The sequence below is a fragment of the Protopterus annectens genome, chromosome 3.part1 (genome assembly GCF_019279795.1).
Source record: "Protopterus annectens isolate FY-2018-M chromosome 3.part1, PAN1.0, whole genome shotgun sequence".
NCBI lineage: Eukaryota > Metazoa > Chordata > Ceratodontiformes > Protopteridae > Protopterus > Protopterus annectens.
Window position 1 is genome coordinate 1,650,888,689 of NC_056732.1, and position 17,062 is coordinate 1,650,905,750.

Sequence of the window (17,062 nt, forward strand, 5' to 3'; positions counted from 1 at the left end):
GACATGAAAAGTGCCTTAATCACTGTATCCAACAGCCCTTGTCTTGCCCAACAACACAATAATTGGCCCTTGCAAGTCTAGAGCCCAGGACCCTGCACACCATAGCCACAGCAATTTACCACTAAGCCATCTGAGCTGTTTAGATCACTGCAGCCAATCAAATTCCAGCCCCCACCTATATGTAATATTCCCTGCTGAAAGCTGATTATTTCTACCAACATTTTCTTAAGCTCCATAATAGCAATTTTTGGTGGAATATAAATACATGCCAGTGTAATCATCCTCCCTTGCCAGTAGCCCTTTAGTACTACAAATCTACCATTAACTTTTTTATTCTCTTCTATCACTATTGAAGCTCTTCTGCAATTAATATAAGTATTCCTCTTTCCCTTTGTCCCAGATATTTTGCTGAATAACCATCCTAAAATCCTTTCTTTATCAAATTTACATGCTCAGTTCTTTCCAAATGTCTCTCATATAGAATAGCTATTTTGCACTGTACATTTTATGGTTGTAGAATTGTTGTCTAAATAGCGATATCCCTTCATAACTACTGGCTATAGAAAAGAACATAGTCTATAATAATAGCTTTTACATTTTGTAATTATATATCTAAGGACTACAGCAATAAACCAAAAAAAAGCATGGCTATGGAATTTGCAAATGGCTGGTGGAATTTATTAGAGTATCTTTGTATAAAATAGCATAGCACAGGTATTCTTCAAGAGTAATAATATTTGCTGTGCCAGGTGCAGGATTGAAAGTATAAATTTGAAAATATTAGCAAGCAAGGAATAAACACAAAAAATAGCAATAATGTGTAATATATTGTTAAGCTAACAGACTGAAATTCTGACTGTTAGTAGTACAGTAAATTAGACTACATTCATTGCACAGAGGCAGAGAGAGTTACAATACTGGATGACACTGACTCATGATATAGAAGGATTCATTCAACTTTAATGTGAAAGATGGAATGTCCAAAATTTGAATGGACTTAACAACGTGAATATAATCAGGTATGATAATTCATCAAAATATTATGTGCTAAGTCTAGTCTAAAGTAATCAAAGTATTATCATCATCATCATCATCATCATAGTAAAATACTAAGCTATCAACCTGGGGGCCTATTTAAGCCTAGTCATTCTTCCCAGTAAAATTTAATAGGTTTTGTTTCCCAGGGGTTTGTGAGGGGTATATATACCTGGTATGGATGCCCAAGCATTTACAAGATTCCTCTCTTGAAAAATAGGTGGCAGACCAGGGGTAAATTTACAGTTCCCTATCAATTGATCCAGGTTTTCCTTGAATAAATGCAGGGATGAACTCTGCATCACATGGATGTGAAGCCTGTTCCAGAGAAGGAGGAGATTCTAAGACTCATATATATCCCTCTAGCATGTCTTATTTATGTTAAAGACAAGTTTTAGGTCCATGGATTGGGTGTTCCTGATTCTGTTAGTTTTATGGATGTGCAACAGCGCCATTAGGGCTTGATCAGACGATGCTTTGTAAGCCAGGCATAGGTCACCTCTCAGCAGCCTGTAGGAAACTGAATACAAGGACAAGGCTTTGAGGTTATTTTGCACATGACTTGTTTTCCATACCATGTATTCTTTTTGTGAGGAACCTCTGAATACATTCTAGTTGTTCCATATACCTGGCCAGGTATGTATCGAAAGAGGCACTGTACTCAGTGATTGGTCTTATGAGAGCAGATTACAATGGAACAATAACATATTTGGATCTAGATATCATACCCTGCTTATAAGTTGTGCAACATAGGATGATTTCTCACTACATGGTGGTCAAATATCAAATCACTATCGACATGTGTTCCCAAGTCCCTTACTACAGAGTGTACTCCTAGGGGTGTATCATCAATGGAATATTTTGCTGAGGTGGCCACCTTTCCAAAAGATACTATGATGCTTGTTAGGCACTGAGTTTTAGACCATGAATCAAGCACCAGTTTTAGGTCCATGGATTGGGTGTTCCTGATTCTGTTAGTTTTATGGATGTGCAACAGCGCCATTAGGGCTTGATCAGATGATGCTTTGTAAGCCAGGCATAGGTCACCTCTCAGCAGCCTGTAGGAAACTGAATACAAGGACAAGGCTTTGAGGTTATTTTGCACATGACTTGTTTTCCATACCATGTATTCTTTTTGTGAGGAACCTCTGAATACATTCTAGTTGTTCCATATACCTGGCCAGGTATGTATCGAAAGAGGCACTGTACTCAGTGATTGGTCTTATGAGAGCAGATTACAATGGAGCAATAACATATTTGGATCTAGATACCATACCCTGCTTATACGTTGTGCAACATAGGATGATTTCTCACTACATGGTGGTCAAATATCAAATCAGTATCGATATGTGTTCCCAAGTCCCTTACTACAGAGTGTACTCCTAGGGGTGTATCATTAGTGGAATATTTTGCTGAAGTGGCCACCTTTCCAAAATATACTATGATGCTTGTTAGGCACTGAGTTTTAGACCATGAATCAAGCACCAGTTATTAGTCTGTTTAAGGCCTTCTTGATGGATATTTGTGTCTTGGTGCAATTCAATGACTGCACTCAATTTGCAATCATATGCAGACTTGGTCATCCAGAGGCCTCTGACATAATCCTGACCTAGAGAAATAGATGCCAAACAGTAGTGGTCCCAGCACTGAGCCTTGAGGCGCCCCACTATTAACTGCCCTATTTGTGGAGGAAGACTCCCCTAGTCTAACTTTCTGGGTTCTGTCTATAAACCAGCTGGCTATCTAATGGGTGATGTAGGGGTGTATACCTAATTTAGACAGTTTTTCCACAATGCCTGAATAAAGTATTGTATCAAATTCCTTAGCCAGGTAAAGGTAGGCAGTATGCATCATTCCACCCTCATCCATTGTTTTGGTGACCTTCTCGAAGAAATCAATCAAGATGAGTAAGCAAGACCTGCCCTTGACAAATTCAAACTGATTTGAGTCAAATATTTGCAGGTTACCTATGTTGTCATTTAAGATATCCATGGTTATTCTCTTCATAGCATTGCATATCAGGCTAGTCAGGTTTATGGGTCAGTAATTCCTTGGGTCCATGAATGGCACACCATTGTTCAGTGGGATAACCACTCCAATCCTCCATTCATTTGGCACAAAGCCTGCTTGGAGACTGGTTGAATAGTGTTTCTAGTGGTCCCAACAGTTCATGTTCATGCTGTTAAGGAGGCATCTAGGGATATTATCGAGACATAGAGATGTAGTGCTCTTGGCCTTGGAGAGCTCATTGAGCACCTGTTCTCTAATGATAGTCATGGGAGTTATAGATGTGAACATTGCCTGAGGGGCATCTGGAAGGGAGAGGGGTTAAACTGGAGCTAAGTTAGCAGGCCAGGAGGTATGCTATGTCTTTTGGCTTCATATAGGTGGTACTGTTTACAATTTGTTCGGTATATTGCTGTGCATTGCCTTTTTTTAAATACCTTTATTGAATTATCACTTGTGACATAGGCAAACCTACATATATATATAAAAGTAAAGAAACCATATTAAGTTCACATTTACAAACATTATACATCACATAAATTATTTTATATAATATAATCAATCCAAAATTACATAAATTGCTCAATTCCTGCCTTCTCTTAAACCTCATTCCCCCTACAAACCATTTTTCTACATGTATTGTTCCCACAATTTCAATTTTTCTATGCAATTTGCTCCTACCCTTTTCTAAAAATCCCACTTCTACTTCTTTTATCTCTGTTACAATATTCAACACTTCAAATATGGTTGGTTTCAACTTTGTTTTCCATTTTCTAATAATTGCTTTTTTGGCAGCCACCAGAATTAAACTTAACAAGGCCTTACCATGTCTAGGCAATTCAGATCCTGCATCCCAGATCAAATAAAAAATCATTTCCTTAGTTACACTCATTTGCTCAACCAGGATGTTTCACAGAGTACTCCAGAGATAATTTTTAAAGTCTGCAAACTCATATACTCCCAAAACATATGCTCCCAACTTCCTTTTTCTTCCACCATCCCACCTTCAACATTTGCCAAATACCAGAGCAAAAATTCTTTGGACTCTGCTTGGGGCATAAAAATACCTATGCAAATACTTCTGAGCAAAACTCCTAAATCTTGTACACTTTGTTGCAAATTTGGGAGCCGTGCATATACCCTTTCATTGTTTCCTTGTGAATTGCTTATCTAATCTCTCTTCCCAATCTTTTCTATCCTCCTGATTGACTCCTATAGTTATTGTGCAGTATTTTATGCCCTACTTATTATCCTCATTGTGCCTTGCCTTCGAGGTTATGGGCATAGCTGCAGAAAGTTTTCTAACTGTCCTTAGCCTGGGAGGCGAATTTTACCTCAAATTTGACTTAGCAATACTTCATTATCCCCCTGAGTTGCTTGTTTGGGTTGATAAGGGATTTTTTTTCCTTGCTGGGTATTGCATCTCCTATTTTTTTCTATGAATTTCCAACTGTTGATGTTCAAAATCTACCAGAGTGGCTCATTTTTTGAGCTGATCCTCTGCTTAATCCAGGTAGGTACAACTGTCTTTATGCAGCTATTAATATGATTATACAGAGTTTCTGTGAATGATTCTGCATAGTCATTGGTGTTTTTATGGTTTGGGGGGCTTGACTTTTTGCCAAGATGTCACTTAGTTGTAGGATATTTGCCCTTGAATAATTCCTAAAAATTCCAAGGTTCGCCTGTGTCCTTAGTTTTATCTTTACTTCAAAGGAGACATCTTTATGGTCTGGCCTGACTAGCTTTGACATTGCACTAGGAAGGATGCAACATTCCATCATATTTGTAATGACCAGGTCAAGGATATTTGTACCCTTAGTGGGCATACAGACAAACTGGTTGGCGGTGTTTGCATTTACTATGTACAGGAATCTTTAGGCCTACATGTTAGGGGTTATGTACAATTCCCAGTTTTTACTGAGGTAATTAAAGTTTTCCATAAATATGGTTTTAGGTTGAATTTAAAGTGTTTCTTGTACAGTTAAGCATGTATTATGATTTTCCTCAATCAGAGAGATAGACCATATAGTTTGCAAGGATATGGCATGTGACTTTATCTAAGATTATTTGGACATGAAGAAGCTCAGGCTCAGTGTACTGTGTCTATAAGACATTATAAAGTGTTTTTTTTTGATAGAAAGGGTAGTAAGTAAATAGAGCAGGTTATCTCAACAAGGAGTGGATTACAAGACTGCAGAGTCCTTCTAAAAGGCCTGGGGTGGGTGGTGGCCTACAAGAAGAGGTATTAGTAAATACCTTTCTCAAACTGTGCTGTTAAATGCTTGCATATTTTGCTTGTTGTGTAAACTTTTGGTTGTAAACCCTGAGTTGAGCCTAAAAATGCTTCACTCAGATCAGTGCTCTACCCCAATCAACAAACATATAAAATAAAACTTAAATAAATATACCAATAAGGCAGACTGTATAGACCTTTCATCTTTCTCTGCCACAGCTCTGTAAAGAAATGTAATAATGACTTGTTCGAAACTTTGAGGCAGCTAAGAGGGAAGAGTAGGTCACAGGAATATGTGATCCTATGTTCACACATAGGCTATCACAACATGCTCAATGTCATTTGAGAAATATATCACTATTGTTTGAGTGACTGAGTGATGCATGATATGGCTTTACCAGAAACACTGCTGCTAATGACCATGTGAAGAGCAATTTTTAAAGCTAAGTTTCTGTAAATGCATGATTCATAGTACTGAAGTAGCTGTATATGTTACTTGATAAATGTCGGTTGACCATGTAGCTCATCTAATCTTAATAGTCCTGACTATCATTAAAGGAAGGATGTTGTAGAACAGTTAGAGGCTGATGACAAATGCTTTCAACAAACTCAAAGACCTAAATTATATTATTCTAGTCTATAGCACAAGCTTGAAATGGGCAATATGCCAGTTTACTGAATATTGCTATGTGACAATTCTCTTATTAACTATTATTACAAGCATTTTTTTCTATAAACATGTTGCATTTAAGCTTCTCTACAAAGCTTGACTTACCTTTTTTACTATCCATTCAAATCCAGTAGAATTATAATGTAATATATTATTACAGAATATTTCTGGGATAGAAGACAGATATAATTGACAGCCATATATTTCAAGCCTTAGGCAAATCATATAATTGTTAAATTAGTATTAATTTTATACTACTTTCTTATTGACCGGGATGATAAATCCCCCACCTGTGGAAATCTGTAGATACCTAATACAGTCGCAATGATTTTTGAAAGTTCTGAGTTGGCCTCTCCGATTATACCTGCCAGTGGAGATGTTCTGCCTTTTGTACAGTGATAATTTGGTATATTTCTTTCTTCCCCAGACAGTAACTGGAAAGTGCCCAGAAGAGTTCTAGAAACTGCGAAACAGACCTCATAGATTCCAAATCCTAGTGAGGTATTTGGAAGAAGGTTAAAGTTCTTGTTTATCTCATCAGTAGCAAATACCATTGCTTGTAGAACAGGAACTAGTGTTATGTCAATTCTGAAAAAGAAAAATGTTTACATGAAATACAAGCATTGCAGGCTAATAGCTTTGAAGATAGTGCTCTAAAGCAATTATATGACTCTTGAAGAGCAAAACAGATTTTGGTTTGATGCAATTATTTTCCTAATGGCATCTTTATTTTGAATGAAATGCTTTGCAGATTAAATAGCACTACATTTAATCATTTATGATGAAGGAGTATCTTGCTAGGTAAGAGAGGGATTAGTTTTCAGGTTTGAACTGTAACAAAGTGAAAGCCACAATACTGAAATGCATGCAGCCAAATTCAATTGATTAAAAGTCATCTGATCTTTTAATCAGATAATACAAAATAAATCCCATTGTTTGGTGTGTGGCATCCTTTCCAGCTTCTTTAGAAATTTAAACTGTTCTGTGGTTGTATTGGATCCAGGATTAATTCATGTACTTTATGAAGGCAGAAACGTTGTGTCACCAAATGAGTTTTGGACAGGTGCATTTTATAAACTTCATTCCATCATTTGGCTTTTATCAGGACACTGTTACTGTATTCAGTAAAATAATACTCAATTTTTAACTGTTTTGTCAGGTCATAACTCTGAAAATTACTATTTAGTCAAACGCGTACAGATATATACAATATATACCTGCTAAAGAAACTGGTACATATTTAGAAATAAATTAATTTCTGATGTATGAAAACAGATAACACAAGTGTTGTGTAATTTATTTCTGGAAAATCTGAAAGGCTATTGGCGGTTTGTTTAAAAAAGTATTGCATATAGAAGAAATAATTTACAGTGCTATGTCCGTATATCTGAAAATACCTTAACAGAGCAATATAAGTACATAATTAAACAAGATCATTTTTGGTTCCCAGTGCCAACCATTGTCTCTCATGCCATTCTGATGGCCTATTTGTTCCCCACAAAGTGAGTGCTGATTCCAGTTTCACTTGGTCCTGCAAGATGGCAGCCAATCACAAAGGCTGTCATTCAGAGTTCCATCATGATTTTTCTGATAAGAGGAACTATCCCGTCTTTTGGTAGCTGATGTGTATACATAATCACAGGGGCTTACAAAACCCTCCTATTATATGTGCATGCTTCCACATGTGTTGGTGGTTACCATCATCAGTTTGGTATATCTAAGCCAACATTCTAGTCCATTCCTTGTGAGCAACAAAGAAGCCTCAGCTTTCTGAGTGGCAATGGATTGATCAGAACCACCAAACACTTCCCTTAGAATGGGTGAGCAAGCATACCTCACTCAGTCTTACCCTCCCCACCGGATCATCTGCACCTAAGCTGCTAAATGAATCTGTTTCATCTGCAGTGCAATCAGGGCTTTATCCCTCAATGCCACACAGTTGGCAATCATAATAAAACAAGACGGTACTGAATTATTAGTATTGTGTTACTAGCTTGTGCATTATTTATTTGTTTATTTATTTGAAATTTGATTACTGGGGAAGTCCACTGGGCCGAATTGACCCATTTTCAGTAGAAGCACAGGGAGGAAAGCTCCAAGATGCATTATACAATTTAGATACAACTGATAGTTAATATTGAAGATATTATGTAGAATAGTTATTCATAAATGCATTCAATATCATGCATAGTTAACAAATGCATTAAGCTTGAAGGTAATACAGTTTCATTTGAGGAAAACAGATATGGGTTAGGTGTGGAAACAGTTTACATACAAACCTTTAAAGAAAATGTAAAATCACTTTACATACACACATCAACAGTAGAATACTATTTACAATATTTACAAGGTTGGGCTGTGTGAGGGTAGCTGTAGGAGTTGTTGAGAGCTTAGAGAGATAAAAGTTGTTGAGAGCTTAGATAGGCTCATAGGAAGATAACTATGAGAGTTGTAGAGCTTGGGAGCCAGAGCGAGAACCCCCTTGGATTAGGTTGGGTGAAGGCAGGTGCATTTCCATTTAGTGGACAGGTGTTTGAATAGTTGGGTTTTGAAGTTTTCTGAGTTTGGTATAGTTCTTAGTGTGGAGGGAAGGGAATTCCATTTTTTGCCTAGTGAGAAAGATAGGAGAAGTTGGCTAGCATGACGTTTAGGTTTATGGATAGTAATTAAGTTCTGATTTTCAGATCTGAGAGCTCTGTTGGGTGTATAAGGGGGAAGGATGTCAGTTAGAGTGGGACATTTTGTTGGGTGAAATATGAGTCTATGTGCAGTAGTGAGTTGGAGATAGTCTAGGTAGTTTGCGAGTTCAAGCCAATTCAGGGATTGTAGGGTTAGGCAGTGATGGGTGGTATTTTTTGATTTAGAGGCGAATTTAGAGATTTTGTTGTAGCAGTTTTCTAGTTTAGAAGTGATAGAGGGAGGACAGGTTGGTTAGGAGAGGGGATCTGTATAATAAGGAAGGAAGAAGATAAGTCGAGGCCAGAGTTTGCCTGGTAGAGTTGGAGAAAAAGTGATTATTCCAATGCAGCATACCTAGCTTTTGGTGGGTTTTCTTAATATTTTGTTGAATATGAATATCAAACTTGAGGTGTTCATCTACAGTAATGCCAAGTAGTTTGGCAGAGGGGACTACTTCTATAGGTGAGTTGGTTTGACTGTAGACTTTGAAGTTGTTTTTATCATAGGAGAGGGTCTTTGTGGGAGGGAATAGTAGAATCTTTAATTTATTTGCACTGAGAGAGAGGTGGTTTTGGCGCATCCAGCTTTCAGTTGTTGAGAAAGCAGTTTGGGTTTTAGTCAGCAATTCAGAGAGGTTTGGGGCAGGGCAGACTAAGGTTGAATCGTCTGCGTATTGATTATTTTAAATTTATGTGTACAGAGTATGTTAGCATTTTAAATATAAATAAAAATGGCTTCTAAGCTATATATAACCTCCAGCACAAACAATACCTCCTACTATTATAACGCAGTTGATCGCTTTAGTGGTTATACAGTTTTCAACATCCTACCAACGAACACTAAGAATCATTATGCAACATGTAATCAGCCCTTCACTATATAAAAATCAGTAACATTGAAAGTGTCATGGGATCTACTATGAAACATCATGTCTCCCCTAATCCAAATTCAAAACATTGCAGCTGCAATATGTAAACTGAATAAGACTTTCATGTCAACAATTCACTATGGAGAACAGTGAAAAACATTAAAGAGATTTTGGCACTGTTCTTTTCTTCATGGTTGTTTTATAGATGTAATGCTTCCTTCTCTGGTTTCACCATAATTCATTCAGGATTTACAATCATTTTTTCTGTTATTTTATATTGTGTGATGCTGCTCCTGCAGGTAATTCTCTGTGGAATTCCCTCTGACCTTTGATGTCATGTAAGGTATTCCGCTAAAGCTGTCAGTTCAGAGCATGAAAGCAATTTTGAGAACTGGGAAGTTTTTTTCCGTGACAGTGGTGATGTCCAAGTTATTAGCTTCATTTATGATGCTGGAATTCTATATCCTTACAGGGATTACTTTGAGTTCAGCAGGAAGTTCAGATGACAGCATTATTGATGTTGATGAGATTATATACCATAGTGAAATCTTGCTCTAAAATAACTACTTGGTCAATAATCGTCTGTCTTATCCTGCATTGTTATTTCAGTTTGACCACAAACACTGTACCGTACTCTCCCCAACTTTGTTCTGAAAGTTCACTTTACCACTGCCTTGCTGTTATAAAATATTATGGAGCTAAACTCCTTTAGTGTAAACACTCATGCTGATCTACCGTTGAATGCTGTTTCATATCATCTTATTATTAATATTATGTACTAGTACTTAGTATTATGATTTCAATATGTTCGAATACTGATTATATATAGCTTGTCAGTGCTTTTTGTTTTCTCACCATTATATGCTCAGGCAATTATTGATTTTCTCAGCTAAGAATTACTACACTTCATGTGGGATCACTGACAGGATGGAGCTTAAAAGCGGATGAAGATCTGTGACAGTCAGGCACACACACACACACACACACACACACACACACACCTTGCTCCTGGGCAAAGGAGTGAAATTTGATGTATTTATTCAGGTCTTCTGAATGTAATGTGAACTTTATTCCTGAAGAAAATGTAGTACTATACGGCAGGACAGGTATATAGTTCAGTTTATAAGGGAGCAAAGGCTTATTGCTGAATCTATTTGGAGGGTGATAAAGACAGTCATGTATGAAGTATGCAACATGCTTTTCTCACCAACACCTCTCTTTTTCTTTATATCCACTCATTCTAACTCCCCTAATCATCCTCCTATGTCCCCCTATATTTTTTTTTACTCTAATCACGCAGCTATCAAAGAATTGCAAGTTTCTGCTTTTTCTTTCTCCTTTCCCAATATTCTTACCATTTTTCCTGCCTTCTCTTTGTCATCTACTTCTATAGCCTCTACAATTACTGCACAATGACCATGATACTACCTGCATCTACAACACTTTAACACTGCGACTTCTTTTTGATTTTCCTCTATTCTGTACTCTGTTTAGAAACTGTTTACTTTAAGTCTGATCATTTGTCTTTGATTAACTAATTATTATACACTCCTAATATATGCCTGGCCAAATTATTTCTCTGGAAATGAATAGATGTCTCTATTGTGTTGTTCCTTGTAATTCACCTATGTAAAAACAAACAGATGTCTCTTTGTATTGTACCTTAAACAACTGTGAGGATTGTATTTCTCTCAGATTGTTGTATTGAACACTGTACTTTTTGTAACATTTGTGCTGTTTAAATGTGGAGCTTTTCTCCCTGGACTTCTACTAAAATGGGCAACTTGCACAGTCAGACATCCCCTGTAAACAAATGTCAAATAAAATAAATAAAATAAGTATGCAACCATGTTTTGTGTGTGTGTGTGTGTGTGTGTGTGTGTGTGTGTGTGTGTGTGTGTGTGTGTGTGTGTGTGTGTGTGTGTGTGTCTGTGATTGTGAAAACCTAGCTAGGAACATTCTGCAATACTCTGGACAGCTGAGAGGTATGCACAGCACAGCTATCATCATATATTGGCTTAGACTTCTGAAAACAATACATAAATGAGTAATTATTTCCACAAAAAAACTAAATACACCACTCATGCCATTTTTAAAAGTGAAGTGCAACAAGCATAAGGCTGTCAGCAGTACAACACACAGTTACAACCTATTTGAGCATTCCACTAACTTAACGATAACTCCTTGAAATGTAGTACTGTCTAAAACAATAAAATATCCAGGGCAATACTGATTAAATTACAAATCTGAATATGAATGTGTTTACGTTGTTTTTATCTGATCACAGCTGAAGCACAAAAAAATAAGAGCAAATCTCTGAAAAAAGCCTGCCATGCATCAATATTTCCAGCTCTACTCTGGCACTGTTAACCTACCATGACATCATGCTGGGGGGAGGAGTTTCAGAAAAGTAAGTTTAATAATGTGTAAAACCATAAACACAGTGCCAAAAAGAAAAAAAAAAGCCCAAACTTTTAGGTTAAGTGGTTTTGTTTGGTTTAATGCCAAACTTCCATATTTAAAGATCCAATGACCAATCACTTTTAAACACATCACAAACCTAATTAACAATCTGAAACAATTTAAAAACATATTATTTACTTAAAATGTTTTGTAAAATGGTCTAAAACCATAAATATTTAATGCATATGCAAAAAATATATAATTTATTTACAACCATATACTCCACAAAAACAGCAGTTAAACTTTAAAAACAAATATAGTTTTTATGTTGTATGTTATAATTTTGCAGCGCTAAATTTCAGCACACTGGAGAATATTTTAGGCAAATTCAAGGTGTTGCCATGGGTGCTTGTTTTGCCTCATTGTTCTCTAATTTGATACTTTACCATTGGGAGATTAAATTTGTTTTTCCATCTGACTATTTTTCAAAAATTATACTTTATACTCGTTTTTTGGATGATATTTGTCTATTTTGGAGAAAGATGGTTGAAGAACTAAAGGATTTTATGAACTATATTAATAACACTACTTCCTTTCTTAAGTTTACTAATAATTATTCTAAAGATATTATTAGCTACTTGGATGTGATGATATATAAAGACTATTTGTTGAGAACGTTTCATTCTAGGATATTTCGTAAGGATACATTTTCCAATTCCTATTTATATTTTTTAGTGAACAGCTTTTTTAGCAAAAGAAAGGGTTAGTGAAAGGGCAAATGATTAGGGCCTCCAGAATGACTACAGATCAGGATGTTTCTGAAAAGGAGATAAAATGTATTAAAAACTTATTTCTCGAAAGATGTTATCCTGAAGAACTGGTAAATCAGATAGGTGAGGAAGTCATGAATAAACATATGAATGAATATAAACCTATTTTGGGTTTAAAAAAATTAGAAGATTTAAAAAGAGCACCTAAATGGTTACATGATTTGTCATTTGTCCATAATTATAATAGTAAATTTGGGGAATTGGAAAACATAAGGAAATAGTGGGAAGTTTTAAAGTTGAACCCTGAAGTTTAAAAATGGTAGCAGATGTCCCCCATTTTTGTTAGGAAAAGGGGTAAGAACTTGAAGGAAATTTTGGAAAAAGGAGCAAGTACTTGTAAATCTATTAATAATAATAATAATAATAATAATAATAACAAAAAAATGGGTATGTTTAAATGCAACTATTGTAACCAGTAAAAATATATGGCTAATACCAGTGGGTTGCACCTGTAGGCTAGGGACTTTACTATTAAACTGAATGGTTATTTTAATTGTGGCAGCAAAGGGGTGGTATACCTTGTGAAGTGTACCTCTTGTACCAGTTTTTATACTGGGAAAATGGAGAGGTCTTTTAGAAAGAGGGTGTATGAGCACTTTTACGATATAAAGCTAGGTAAAGATTTGACTGCACTCTTTAGACATTCAAAAGAATGATTTTAACAGCAAATTTATTTTATTTGTACTACAGAAAGTATCACAAAATCCTAGAGGTGGCCACAGGGAGGCACTGTTGGAATACCGGGAGCTATTTTGGCAAATTAAGCTGGATGCAGCCAGAGCCCCTGGGCTAAATGATAATATAAGTATCTCCAGTGTACTGAAATTGAGAGCTGCAAAACTGTAACATACAACATATAAACTATATTTGTTTTTATAGTTTAAATGCTGTTTTTCAGAGTATGCGGTTGTAAATAAATTATATTGTTTTGCATATGCATTTAATATTTATGGTTTTAGACTATTTTATAAAACATTTTAAGAAAATAGTATGTTTTTAAATTGTTTCAGATTGTTAATTAGGTTTGTGATGTGTTTAAAAGTGATTGGTCATTGGATCTTTAAATACAGATGGACTATTCATTGCAATTTTGTTCTGACAAAGTTTGACATTAAACCTAACGAAAGCACTTAACCTAAATATTTGACCTGTTTTTTTTTCTTTTTGCCACTGTGTTTACAGTTTTATAAGTTTTTCTTCCTTGTGGTTAAGTTTAATAATGTCAGTGGAAGCTCTGCCTTGACAGTTTCAGCTAGGAAATAAATAATTCCAAAAAAGAAAACATACATAACAGTTGCCACTACAGCAAGTGATACTTGCATTGTAACAAATGCAAAACAACAGCAGAACACTTAAAACTACAAAAAACAACCATGTTATAAGGTACCTGTACCTCTCTCTGATCTGTGTACATGTGAAGTCTAATATTACACAGACTCAGACAAAATAAAAATGTAAAAAAAATAACCATTTTTCTTGTTCACAAAGTCCTAGAAGATCATAATAAAGCAAAACACTTTCAATAAACCAGGCTCCACTGTACATTTAAATGCAATTAACATATGCAGTATTCACACTGTCAGTGATAGCGCTCCCATGTCATGTTGTGTGGCTAGCCAGAACAGACACATCAGTGCAAATACTCTTTCAAAATGGCTGATCTGTATTTCAGAACAAACCACAGAAGTTAGATGAGTAAGAGAAGAAAGAAGGATCAACTGAATGTCTAGAAGGTTCATCTAGTAATTGTCTGAAATTAAACAGAAACTAAAGAATGCTGGTACTTAATCGCTTTCTTCCTTTTTTCATTGATGTGACACCTATTCTTGCCACATTACTATATTCATATATTAGCAGAATGAATCTTCACCTTTAGATACTCATTTCCAAATATTAAAAAAGCAATTACTCTAACTTGCACATTTCACTTTTTGAAGATGACTGTTTTCAGAATTTCCAGAAATCACCAGAAGCTTCTTCTACCTCCTTTTTTGATTTATATTTACAAAAGATCATCTTTTTATGTATATATATATATATATATATATATATATATATATATATATATATATATCTTTATGTTTGTGTGCATGTATATGCATGCATGTGTGTGTGTGTGTGTGTGTGTGTGTGTGTGTGTGTGTGTGTGTGTGTGTGTGTGTGTGTGTGTACGCGCGCATGTGTATATGTGTACATGTACATATTATTTAAAAACTGCTCATCCTTCCCATTCACATTCCAAAAACTTTCTCCTTTCAAAGTATCTCAATAATATATTAATAATTTATGTACAGCAATGAGTGTAACTGGCATCCTGCCTCACTTCCTAACAAATACTAAAATTCCTTCTCAATAACCATGTATATGAACATTGATTTATGTCTCTAAGGAAATGAAATTCCATTTTCAGAAGATGAAATCCAAGAATTGTACCTGCGATTTTAAGTGTAATTTCTGGCCTTTATCATGATTTAATTATAATTTTCTTGTGCTTCTATATATGTACAAAATTAAAGCAGATTATGTACACAGAACATTCAATAAAGCAAGCTGAGAATATTATAAGTAGTAAATAAGAGAAGAAGAACATATTGTGGCAAATGAACATCTTAGTCCAAAATGCCATATTTAATAAAACTCCCATATTTTTCCAATATGCAGACTGTCTGTATTTCGGCTTTAATAATATTTTTCACAGAAAAGTGGAAACCAGGGTCACTGTCCATTTACCAATACCTTACCAGATAAACTATTAATACAATTTTTTATTTTTTTTTTTAATTTAATTTCTGGAAACAAGTATTATGGGAAGAAAGTAAATTCCTCTAACCATCTCACAATATACATGTTTATGTTCAAGTATAGGTTCATAGGTTCATAGGTAGGTACTAGGCTATTGGCCCTGGGGCCTATACAAGCCCAGCCAAAAAGGTACCCTGGCTTTTGCCACCCAAGAAAATGATTTTCCTGTGCCACTGTCGAGTAGAGCCACAGAGGTGATCCCCGGGATGAATTTCCTATTTCCCATCCAATCATCCAGATTTTTCTTGAAGAGTGCTAATGATGACCTTTGTTTGATATAGATAGGTAGTTGATTCCAGAGTATGGGGAAGTCTCTGGGACAGGAATCTGTCCCTCCGGCATGTTCTGTTTATTGTGGTGACAAGGTTTAGGTCCCTAGAGCATGTAGCTCGGAGGGATTGGGATTTCTTTAAGTGGAGCATGTCCAACAGCTCTGGGTTTGACATAGCTTTGTATGTTAGGCAGAGATCGCCCCTGAGTAGGCGATATGCGATGGAGTAAAGCAGGAGTTTTTTGAGACGGTCTGCGTAGGGCATCTGTTTGAGGCCGGTAATCCTCTTTGTGAGGTATTTCTGCGGCCTTTCCAGTTGTTGTAGATGTCTTGAGAGGTACATACCAAAAGGGGTGTTGTACTCTATAATGGGTCTAATGAGTGATGAGGAGAGGGGAACAATGACCTCTTTTTTCTGGATGAGAAACCTTTTGTGATGAGGTGTGCCATGTAGAAGGATTTCCTGACTACTGTGGCAATGTGATTATCAAAGGAGAGACTACTGTCCACCTGTGTCCCAAGGTCCCTTATCACACTTTCGGTGTTAAGTATACTGCTGCCTATGTTGTAGTTCATGGGTACAGAGTTTTTACCAAAGGGGATGACAATGCACTTTTTGGCATTGAGCATGAGGCCATGGTTTTGACACCAGGCATCTGTCTCAGTGAGGCCCTTTTGTAGGATGTCCACATCGTTACGAGTCTCGATTATGGCTCCTAGTTTGCAGTCATCTGTGAACTTCATTAGCCAAAGACCTTCTGTGTTAGCCTGTACTTCAGAGAAGTAGATACCAAACAGGAGAGGACCCAGGACTGAACCCTGTGGTACTCCACTTGTCACTGGTCTGAAGTCGGATTTGGAGTCTGCTACATTCACAGTGTGGGTTCTGTCAGTGAGCTAGTTGGCAACCCATCTTGTGACATAGGGATTTATACCTAGTTTAGTGAGTTTATCTATAATTCCAGAGTGAGGGATGGTGTTGAAAGCCTTGGCGAGATTTAGATAGGCTGTGTGAACCACCTTACCATTGTCTACGGCTTTGGTGACTGCTTCAAAGAAGTCTATCAGGTTTAGGAGACATGATCTGCCTTTTACAAACCCAAACTGGGTGGGGTCCAGAGTTTGGAGATTACCAATGTCTTTGTTTATAAGTTCCATGATGATACGTTCCATGGCCTTGCAGACCAGGCTCGTCAGGCTAATGGGGCGGTAGTTCCCGGGGTCCGTGGTGGCTCCCCCCTTGTGGAGTGGGATAACCGTC

General features: G+C 36.4%; 1 protein-coding gene across 1 annotated transcript in view; it reads right to left on the reverse strand.

Moving 5' to 3' along the window:
* The window catches only part of LOC122797828 (extracellular calcium-sensing receptor-like), a 167,009-nt gene that overhangs the window by 91,324 nt on the left and 58,623 nt on the right, over positions 1-17,062 (reverse strand). Inside the window, exon 4 of the mRNA XM_044066351.1 lies at positions 6,239-6,536. Coding sequence (XP_043922286.1) covers positions 6,239-6,536 — 298 coding nt within the window. The remainder of the gene's footprint in view (positions 1-6,238; positions 6,537-17,062) is intronic.